General features: G+C 45.2%; 1 protein-coding gene and 2 non-coding genes across 3 annotated transcripts; all 3 read left to right on the top strand.

Annotated features, from left to right (window-relative positions):
* Positions 1 to 2,816: 2,816 nt before the first annotated feature.
* On the top strand, positions 2,817 to 9,648 carry Rps3 (ribosomal protein S3). Its single transcript, XM_004648942.2, has 7 exons — positions 2,817 to 2,900; positions 4,304 to 4,434; positions 4,882 to 4,975; positions 5,866 to 5,960; positions 8,312 to 8,499; positions 8,938 to 9,134; positions 9,581 to 9,648. Exons 5-6 carry the CDS (start codon positions 8,340 to 8,342, stop codon positions 9,129 to 9,131), a joined length of 354 nt encoding a protein of 117 aa, XP_004648999.2. The 5' UTR covers positions 2,817 to 2,900; positions 4,304 to 4,434; positions 4,882 to 4,975; positions 5,866 to 5,960; positions 8,312 to 8,339; the 3' UTR covers positions 9,132 to 9,134; positions 9,581 to 9,648.
* On the top strand, positions 3,665 to 3,812 carry LOC111817133. Its single transcript, XR_002821396.1, has one exon. It is a non-coding gene; the product is annotated as a small nucleolar RNA SNORD15 (small nucleolar RNA).
* LOC111817132 lies at positions 8,706 to 8,849 on the top strand. Its single transcript, XR_002821395.1, has one exon. It is a non-coding gene; the product is annotated as a small nucleolar RNA SNORD15 (small nucleolar RNA).
* Positions 9,649 to 11,145: the final 1,497 nt, after the last annotated feature.

Genomic DNA, 11,145 nt, shown 5'->3' with positions numbered 1-11,145 from the left:
GACATGATATCCTATTTACAAACACCATTAGAACAAATCCCTCTATTCATTAAGAGAATGTAACTATATATCCATCCTAACCACTTTGAATACACAGATACAAAATGGACATTCATCTGTATCCCCTTTTCTTAAAAATTTTAAATTTTGAGACAAGGTTTTACTAAGTGATTAAGTTGCCCAGGAAGGGCTGTCCATGTGCCACCACACTCTCCTAGAAAAATATAATTGTAGCCCCTCAGCGACGCATATGTGTGTGCATGTGTGTTGAATAAGTCTTTATTTTTAATTTGTTTTTGTTGCTGTTGCTGTTTTTTTTTTAATTTATTTTATTTATGTGTGTGTGTGTGTGTGTGTGTGCGCGCGCGCGCTCGCGGCCAGCTCAGGCCACCAAGGGGCGGGGCTGGCTGGCATGTGGTGCTGGGGAATTGAACCGCAGTCCATGTGCTTTGCTAAGCTTGTTCTAAGTAGGTGCTTTAGACTACTGAGCCATCTGACCAGCCCAACTGTTGTTTGTTTTTGAGTCAGAATTTCACTATATAGTCCAGACTGGGCTTGAACTCACTATTTTTTTCTTTTTCTCTTTTTTGGTACCAGAGATCAAATTCGACCTTGCACTTGCCAGGCAAGTGCTTATGCCGCTCAGCTATATCTCTGGCCTTTGAACTCACTATGTAGTACAGGGTGGCCTCAGACTCAAAGTGATCCTCCTGCCTCAGCCTCCTGAGTGCTGGGATTATAGGCGAGATCATCCTCAAAAAAAAGAGCAAGGTAGAAGTCAGCCCTAGGGGTGCAAGTCCGTAATCCCAGCACTCTGGAAGGCTGAGGAGGATTGCACCCTGGAGACAGGGAAATTACTAATGAGACTGTCTCAAAATAAAATTTGGAGGGCTGGCCAAATAGCTCAGCAGATTAAGGAGCCTGTTTAGGCAGCCTCAGGGGCTGGGAGTTCGATCCCCTGGCCTGCCGTGCCGGCCCCACCCCAGGGGCTCGTTGAGATGGCAATTGAGATTGGGCATGGTGGCGCGCATCTGTAATCCCAGCACTGGGGAGGCTGAGACAGGAGAATTGTTGAGAGTTCAAAACCACCGTGGGCTACAAAGTGAATTCAAGTCCAGCCTGAACTGCATAGCGAGACCCTATCTCAAAAAAGATGAAAAAACGATGTCTTTTTTTTTCTTTTCAAAGTTTTATTGATAAACATATAGCAATGAGACAGTTTCAAATCAAATCGAGAGTACAGTTTCAACAAATAATACACTGCATATATTCTTCTTAGTGGTTAATTGCTGTACAAGATGCAGACTTGTGATCCTACTTACAAACACCATTAGAAAAAATCATTCTATTCATTAAGAGAATGAAACTATATATCTATCCCAACCACTTTGAATACACAGATACAAAATGGACATTCATCGGTATACCCCATTTTTTCTAAGTTCCGTTATTGAATATTATAGGTGTGTAAACTCAGCAAATATTCTAAAAGAGTCCAGTAGCCCATAATAGCATTGGGTCTTCTGTTTAACTGGCAATGTCAGAAATTATTGACCTGAGTCCCCCACAGCTCAACCTAACAGCATGGCTTTATTTCCTATATTTCGTCTTCATACTTTCCTACTGGATGGTTAAGACCAAGGTAAAGCAGGACCTGTGCAACAAGAGTTGTAGCTTTTTGGTCTGAGAAGGTCAGTGAAATGCCCTCAGGATTTATCCTGAGATCCTGTACCCCAGATTGTAGAACCTTTGTCAGTGTCAGCCATGTGGATGAGTCACGGCCATTGCTTGGCCAATGTGCTCTCTGTGAAAGCCTGAGAGAGTGTCTTCTCCCCATGTGACTCTCCTTAGGCACACTCTACGTCATCGATCACTTTCCTCTTTGGCCCCATAATCTTCTTGATCAGAAAATTTGGGACACTACCGAGGTACATGACGTTACAGTACAAGTTCTCATATGTCCTGAGTCTTAATTGACCTTAGAAGGCTAGGGCCAAAATGTTGGCTTTCCTTGTAGCCCTCCTTTTTCTCTAATTTTGGTCTGCAAACTTAGGTTGTTAACCATCTAGAAGACAAGCTTATTGTTATTATCAAACGATTTAGGCTATCAAGCTTAACCTCACTATCTCACTGCATTTCAAACATCTTAGGCATAATAAGGAGCAGGTATTTTTCATCAAGTATTGATATGTTGAACTTTAAGTCCCTACATAATATGATAAAAAACATTTAAAAATTAGATTATATTTTAAAAATAGGATAAAGAGGGCTGGTGAGATGGCTCAGTGGTCTAAAGCACCTACTTAGAACAAGCTTAGCAAAGCACAGGGACCGCGGTTCAATCCCCCAGCACCACATGCCAGCCAGCCCCGCCCCCTGGTGGGCTGAGCTGGCCATACACATAAATAAATAAAATAAAATAAAAAATAGGATAAAGAATTCTATGCTTCTCATGTTTGCACATAAGTCCAAACGATGTCTTATAGTTCAGTGTGAAGGCCCCGGCTTCAATCCTCAGTACTGGCTGGGGCAGTGGCAGGGTGAGGGTGAACTAGAAGTAAATGAATTAAGAATATAAAGTACACAGAATAAATATTAAGTATTATTAATATCGTTTCTAACAGAGAAAACAGATTAGACACAGCACTCCCGAAATCATTGTTGTTGTATGAATACAACAGTTCTCATTGTGCCTAGAGACATCTCCGTGACTCGACGTTTGGCCCATAAAGCCTTCACATAAAACTACATTTCCCATGAGCTCCTGAAGGCGCCGTCGTCGCACAGTACTTCGTCATCCCTCCGCGCCCTTTATACTCATTTCCGCTGCCGAGTCACGTCCTTTCCCTTCGGAGGCGCGCAGTGGAAAGATGGCGGTACAGATCTCTAAGAAGAGGAAGGTGAGTTTGTGAGCCCGAAACCCAGCGAAATTCGGCGCCTTGTGAGGACAGAGCTTTTCGATGGTACCACGGCGAGACTCGCAGTTCCGTTTCTTGGCGCCAGAGAGCTGTTAAGGCCTCCTTGAGTTCCTCGGGACCGTGGATGGCGGTGGATTGAGTGCGAGGCTTGTCCCGGGCGAACGCCGTGTGTCCGGGGAAAGAGGATACGGAGTTGGCTCGCTGGTACTAGACGGAGGTGTGCACTGGGCGCCTCACTTGTCACAGAGAAGGAGCTTGTGAGCGTTTCTTAGTCAACATAGTAAATACTGAGTATTTTGAGGTTTAAGCCGTCAGATCCTATTGCATGGCTTGAGGAAGGAGTGCAGCTTTTTGATCTCCGAAGGCCTCAGTTGATGATTGCACCTCCGGAGATGAAGCTTCTGTTTTAGTTTTTTATTCTGGGAGAGCTTAGGGGGAATATAAGCTTAAAAAAACCCAACAGGCGGTTTGTCGTTTTGTGTGTGTATATACGTATCTCGATGTTAAAATTAAACCAACAGAACTTGAGCTAGGGCTTGCTAACCCAATCCACAGGTACGTAAAGGCAGAATGGGATTCTTGTGATGGTCCAAGATTCTATAAAAGTATCTGCAGATGAGAACGCTGGTATCTTTTCACTGTTTCTTTGACAAGTGTATTGTGTTCGTGCTGTACTACGTAAGTGTAAATGTGCTGCTTTAGAGGAGCTTTTTATGTTGCATGTGTAAATTTTAAGAATTGAAACCCTTCAATGAAGAGATGATGACGAGTCTGACTTGGAAGTCCTAATCTTTGCCCATGAGGTCCTGCTCTGTGTTGCGTTCTGTGGCACAGGGGAGAGTCCTGGTCAGAGAAACTTCCTAAAGATGACCTAGAGGCATTTGTCTGAGAAGGGTTGCTTCATACCTTTTGGAACAAGGGTATTGGGACCATTGATGGGATTGTTGGCAGTGATGAGTTTTGATAAGGTGATGCACTGGCTGGACACTAGACCCTTTTAAGGGAAAGTAAGCCTGCAGGCATGTCCCCTTTTGTTTGACACTGGCTCTCACTGAGTAGTTCAGGCAGGCTGGCCTCAATCTTTTTTTTTTTTTGCGGAACCAGGGATTGAACTCAGACCCTTGCACTTGCCAGGCAAGTGCTTATTCTACTGAGCCATTTCCCCAGCCCCCTCAATCTTGAAGTTACTTTACCCCAGCCTCCTGAGTGCTGGGTTTGCACGGTGTGTGTCACCACACCCAGTTCACATCCTAATTTTGTGGGGGTTTTTTAGGGGAGCCACTGGTGAGCGAATTCAGGACCTCATGTTTGCCTGGCAAGCCATTCACCACTGAGCTAAATCCCCAGCCCCTCAACCTAATTTTGAACTTGCTTTTCTTTTTTAGTTTGTCGCTGACGGCATCTTCAAAGCTTAACTGAATGAGTTCCTCACTAGGGAGCTGGCTGAAGATGGCTACTCTGGCGTTGAAGTCAGAGTTACACCCACCAGGACAGAAATCATCATTTTGGCCACCAGGTAAACACTTGCGTAACTAACCATCACCTGTGCTTGCTGTGAGTGCTAAAGTGGTTTATCTTATCTGTATAAACTTAAGGGGACACCCATAGAATCTGGCTTTGATGAATGTAGTTTTTTAAAGGCTGTTTCAAAATTCTAGCGTAGGGGCTGGTGAGATGGCTCAGTGGTCTAAAGCACCTACTTAGAACAAGCTTAGCAAAGCACAGGGACAGGGGTTCAATCCCCCAGCACCACATGCCAGCCAGCCCCGCCCCCTGGTGGGCTGAGCTGGCCACACACATATAAATAAATAAATAAAAATTAAAAAATTCTAGCATAGTTCTTGTAATCTAGATTTCATGTTTTGTGGCAGATGAATGAGAGTTTGCTACTATCATAGAAGCAAGAATAAGTGTTGTACCTAGAATTTTGTGAGTCATGAATTGTCACATCCTACCATCCCAGGACACAGAATGTTCTTGGTGAGAAGGGCCGGAGGATCCGCGAGTTGACTGCTGTTGTGCAGAAGAGGTTTGGCTTCCCTGAGGGCAGTGTAGAGGTGAGTAGGGTTTTTTTGTTGTTTTTTTTCTTCAGAGATAGGGTCTCACTACATAATGCAGGTTGGCCTTGAATTTAACATCAATCCCCCTGCCTCAGCCTCTCAAGTGCTGGGATTGAAGGCTTGTGCCACCACCCCGGATAGGTAGTCTTGGATTATACCTGATTATTGTGGATTTGGAAATTGCTCCTACCTCAAGAGATTTTAATTATTTCCTCATATCTATGAGTTACAGAGAGATTGGTGGAGCTGGGGAGATGGCTCAGTGGAATAAGTGCTTCCCCGGCAAGCACAAGGGCCTGAGTTCAATCCCCGGTTCCGCCAAAAAAAAAAAAAGCTCTTTTTGGGGCTGGTGAGATGGCTCAGTGGTCTAAAGCATTTACTTAGAGCAAGCTTAGCAAAGCACAGGGACCATGGTTCAATCCCCCAGCACCACATGCCAGCCAGCCCCGCCCCCTGGTGGGCTGAGCTGGCCACACACACACATAAATAAATAAATAAAATTTAAAAAAAAGAGAGAGAAATTGGTATTTTGTTGAAATTCTTTAAGCAAGCTCTTGGGAGGCTGTAAACAGGCCGATCACTACTAGTCCAATCTAGTAGTGAGACCCTGAACACCTTGTAGACCCTTCCCTGAAATATGAAAAAAAAAGAAAATTCTTTAAGCAGTGGGCTTAATTTTTATAAGCTTGTTCAATTTCTGTTGTGTAAGGGTTTAACATACTGTACATAGGACTGGTTGGCTACCCCACCGGTGTGGCTACAGCAGTATCCAGGGGTGAGAGCAGCAAGGAGTGGTTCAGCCTGTGTCACTGCTATAAGATGCTTGTGAGTGTGCTGGGCCCTGAAAGAGTGGTAAAGGTTGACAGGTGCGCTTGGTTTCTTTACAGCTTTATGCTGAAAAGGTGGCAACGAGAGGTCTCTGTGCCATTGCCCAGGCGGAATCTCTGCGTTACAAACTCCTAGGAGGGCTTGCTGTGCGGAGGTAAGTGTTTGAGATTTGATGGTTATGCCCTTTCATGTGGACTAGAATATGGTGCGTCTGCCAGCTTGTTACTCTGGCAAATACTTATCATCAAGATCACCTACTCTGAGGTTTATATCAGTAAGATACTGTGCCTGCTAAGCTGGCAGGCTAATAAGACTAGTAAAGAAGATAAAAACCCTAAGTGGTCATTGTTACAGTGGAGCAGTGTTGGGCAGGGGAGATAGCTCAGCAGTGGAAACGCCTGCCTGGCAGGGGTCCCTTCCCCAGGACCGCGTGCTGTGCTGACCCCGAAACTGGGCATGGTAGTGCTTGCCTGTAATCCCAGCGCTGGGGAAGCTGAGATAAAATCACTGCAAGTCCAAACTGGTAGCAGGACCCTGTATCAAAGATTGAAAGAAAAAAATGTCTGGGGCATTTTGGGGGTCGAACAGAAAACAACTGTGGGTCTCCTTGGTGAGGCTTCTTTAGAAAGGTCCCTGTGGTGGACTAGCAGGAATAACTCCGCCTGTTACTGTATCTATAGGCAGTAGGGCAGCTTGCTTGCTTGCTTGCTTGCTTGCTTGCTTGCTTGCTTGCTTGCTTTATTTATTTATTTATTTATTTATTTATTTATTTATTTTGGCCAGGGATTGAACTCAGGCCCTTGCACTTGCCAGGGAAGCACTTGCTCTACTGAGCCATCTCCCTAGCCCCTAGTAGGACAGCTTTAGCACTTGTGGGATATCACTAGATTTAATTTTTCCTTTTATTAAAAGATGCATTTGGTACAGGGTCTCATTACATAGATGGGACTCGTAGTGATTCTCGTTTTCAGCCTCCCAAGCGCTGGGATTACAGGCGCACGCCACCAAGCCAGGACCCAGTCTCAGCCGCCATCTCAGCACACCCCAGGAGGGGGGGCTGGCATGGTACACTGAATCACTAAATTAAAAAACAAATTAAGGGCCAGCCAGATAGTTCAGCGGACTCAAACGCCGGCTTAGGCAGAGCACAGTGGCTGGGGTTCAGTCCCTGTTGTGCCTTGCTGGCCTTGCCCCCAGGGTGCACTGAAATGGCAGTTGAGACTGGGAGTGGTGGCGCATGAGCACTTGGCAGGCTGAAAACAGGAGAATCACTATGAGTCTGATTTGTGTAGTGAGACCCTGTAGTAAAACATTTAAAAAAAAAAGTTGTTCAGGTGAATGAATGTATTCATTGGCTCAAGTGTTGCGCTATGGGAAGGTTGGCTTGGTGGGAGTAGAAAGAATTAAGTGAGGACGTATGACTGGCAACCTTAACTCAGTGGTGGTTCCATTGCCTAAAACAGTGATTTTTACAAGTTTGGTTTCAGCATTAGCTTCATTGCCATCACCCAGGCATGTGATGGCAGAAATAAAACTTACCCAAGACTGGGTGAAAAACTATTACGGTGGTCCAGCAGTCTGATTTTTGTACATAACCAGTGTGACTTGGAAGTTCTGAGATAGAAGGACATTACTAGAATTCTCTGACCCCTGAGTCTCTCTTTTAGGTCAGGTTGTTATACCGCCTCTCTAGTCCTCAGGTTTGAATTACACAAGAATGTGAAAGGTTTGGTATCTCCCAAAGTGTAAACTGATGAGTGAGTTGGGTGATGGGGTGTGATACTATTAAGCTTAGTGGTTTTGTAGAGATGGATATTTTCCAGCATTTAATATTAAAGTAGCCAGGAACCTTAGGTGTCAGAATTGCTTTTGTTTTATATTATTTTAGCCTTCTGAGATGCTTCTTCTGTTTGTTGGTTTGGCCTTTTTGAGACAGTCTTGGTATGTAACCCAGGCTGGACTCCACCTTATGATTGGAGTCCTGACTCCTGCCTCAGTCCTCTTTGAGTTCTAGGATTGCAGATGGGCTCCACCACGCTTCGCTTTCTGAGGTGATTCTAATAGGTAGCTGAGGTTGGCAAACACTTGGCTAGCAGGAATTCTGCCTCAGTTCCCTGAGGGAATTAGTTTGAGTATGAGAAGAACAAAAGAGCATTGCCATTTCATTGATTGATTGATTTGGTACAGGCTCTTACTACGCAGTTCAGACTCTTAATGATCTTCCTCTCAGCCTGGTGCTGATTATAGGCATGTGCCACCACGCCCAGCTTCAGTGACTGGTGCAGGACCCGGTACTGGGAATCGAACGTGGGTCCTTGGTCCAGGCAGGCGCATAGACCACCAAGCTATCTCCCCAGCCTGAGCATTACCATTTCTTAAGCAAAAGTGGTCAAGTTTGTACTCATTAAGGAGCCACTGAAAACAACGAAGACCAACTTGTGTTAGTTGGTAGGGTGGGAAAGCCTGTCTGCTGGTGTCACAGGTGGGTCTCTTACTCCTCCAAAGGGCCTGCTATGGTGTGCTGCGGTTCATCATGGAGAGCGGAGCCAAGGGCTGTGAGGTCGTGGTGTCTGGGAAACTCCGCGGACAGCGGGCTAAGTCCATGAAGTTTGTGGATGGCCTGATGATCCACAGTGGGGACCCTGTCAATTACTATGTTGACACTGCTGTGCGGCACGTGCTACTCAGACAGGGTGAGCATCTGGGAACACTTGGGGTGGGGGCATTAGGTGGGTGTGGCCTTCACTGGTGCACTGGTGTCTGGAGAGAAACACACCTTGGAGGGAGCTAAGCCTGTCTGCACTCCTTGGGTTTATTGACTGAGCTGCATGCTCTAGAAGAGCTGTGTTGCTGAGATGGATGCATGGAGGTTTGCCTGCGTCTTGCCCATCTGTGTACCCTTCAGTGATGACACGATGACGAGTCAGAATGGGCACAACTTGCTCTTGGTCCACTTCAGTGCCATGTTCTGTGGTGCTGTGTGGGTTCCTTTTGCCAGAGTGTCCTGCTTCTTGATTGATTTAGAGGCATTTGTCTGAGAAGGGACCAGATCCAGTAAACCACTGTTCTTTCTATCCTGTTTACTGTGTAGCGACTGGTGCAACCCCAGCTATGTCCTAATTGTCTTCTAGGTGTGCTGGGTATCAAAGTAAAGATCATGCTGCCCTGGGATCCAAGTGGTAAGATTGGCCCCAAGAAGCCTCTTCCTGACCATGTGAGCATTGTGGAACCCAAAGATGAGATCCTGCCCACCACTCCCATCTCGGAGCAGAAGGGTGGGAAACCAGAGCCGCCTGCCATGCCCCAGCCGGTCCCTACTGCCTAACAGGTACATCTGTTAATGGGCTTCCACACTGGTAGTAAGCACTTGGTGAATAAAGTTGGTTCTACCTGCTCTACATGGCAGAATGCAAGTGGGAATGTAGGGTCGGTGAATCTGTTGGAATAGGGATTTGTCTTTGGTCTCTTAAGGTCGTGTTTGTTTATTTTTGGCACAACCGGGGACTGAACTCAGTCCCTTGTGCTTGCCAGGCAAGTGCTTATTCTACTGAGCTATCTCCCTGGCCCCTAAGGTCATATTTTTTAAAAAGTCCTTTTACTGTCTGAAGTCATTTACCTTTGTTACCCTTCCTTAATTGCTTAAATGTTTCAGGTAGCACTGGTAATTACTCTTCCCTCTCTTCCAAGAGGGAGTGTGTATGTACCATTTGTTACAGAGAGGGACCTGATACTCAGGTGAAGTCTGTCTTACTATTGTGTTTTACTTGGTTTCAGGTTGTTCCTGGCAGCAGTATCTGAAAATACTGCTGTGTGGAGACATTTAATAAATTTTGCACAAAGACTGAAAGCGTGTGGACTGTCTGTGTTCAGGCTGTATTTGATGGCCTGTGTAGCATTATATACTCTCTTCCTGTTGAAGATATCTTTGTGGTATTTGCAAAGGACATGATTGGAGGTCCTGGGGAGAGGGCCAGGAAAGGCTGATGGTAAGGCCCCACCTCTGTTAATTGTCCTGAAGTTTCAGATTGTGGGTTTAGAAGAGGTATTTGGTTTTAGTGACTGAGGACTGAGCCCAGGCTTCTGCTGAGCTGTAGTCTCACCCTGGGGAGTGATGTTTGTTTTAATCCTTAGCATCCCTGACGTATAAAAGGAATTTGCCTGAGCCATTATGCGTGAAGTTCAGAAGTAAATTTGCTTAAATAGTATAAAGTCATTAGAACCTAAGTCCTATACTCTTAGCCATTATGCTCAGGAAAATTTTTACACCATGTAAATCACCTGGTGGTAGCGCACACCTGTAATTCTAGAACTCAGGAGCTGAGGCAGGAGGATCCCTCCAAGTTCAAGGCCAGCCTGAACTACAAAGCAAGAATGTGTAAATTGTCTTGGTTTTCTTTGGAAGGGTGGTCTTTTTGAGACAGGATCTGGCTTTGCAGTTAGGCTGGCATTGAACTCACTTTGTAGCCTAGGCTGATCTCAAACTTGTGATGAGCCTGCCTCAGCCTCCTGAGTGCCAGGATCACAGGTGGGCACCACTATGCCTGACTGTCTAGTTCTGGGGTTTCTTTTTTCTTCTTTTGCAGAACCGGGGATTGAACTCAGGCCCTTGTGCTTGCCAGGCAAGCGCTTATTTATTGAGCTATCTCCCCAGCCCGGTATTTTGTTTTCTGCCATAGTAGTTTGAACTACTTGGTAACCAAAGTATGTGTTTTGTAGGAAATTGAATGTTTTTAATTTATGTAGATGGAACCAGCGAAAGGCAAATTGGCTTGAAAATCATACAACACTGGTGATGAAGTACTCTGGTTGGTTGTAGAAGACTTGCTAAGGATAGCAGTCATGGACCTGGGAGGCCAAGAGGTGGCAGCACCGCCTAGTGGGGATCTGGTTTTCTTAACTAGACTGATGTGTACTAGTGTAGACACTGCATTGTGTTTGCTGTTTTGCACATAAGGGGCTTAATGTATGACAGAGGAAGTTATTGGGGGCTCGCTACAAAAGTATCCATGTTTTCCCATTTCCCACTATACAGATAGTAACTGCAGCATAAAATTTACCATCGTAGCTATTTTATGTGTATACTTTGACAGCTACTAAGTTTTTTGTAGTAGATCTCTAGAACTCATCTTGGAGGTATGTACTCCCTTTTTGAAAGACTTGTGTCTATACAGGCTTATTTTTTGGCAAGGGATTTGTTCTAGAATCCTGAGTGTACCAGAGTTCTCAGATGGCCCAGGTTTCATAAAATAGCATGGTACTTGGACAACATAACTTGCACACATCTTCCGGTGTAGTTCAAGTTATAGGGTCAGTACAGAGCCAGATTTTTTTTTTTTTTT

This window comes from Octodon degus, unplaced genomic scaffold, assembly GCF_000260255.1.
Source record: "Octodon degus isolate 3935 unplaced genomic scaffold, OctDeg1.0 scaffold00049, whole genome shotgun sequence".
Taxonomy (NCBI): domain Eukaryota; kingdom Metazoa; phylum Chordata; class Mammalia; order Rodentia; family Octodontidae; genus Octodon; species Octodon degus.
This window is presented reverse-complemented; position numbering and strand designations above follow the sequence as displayed.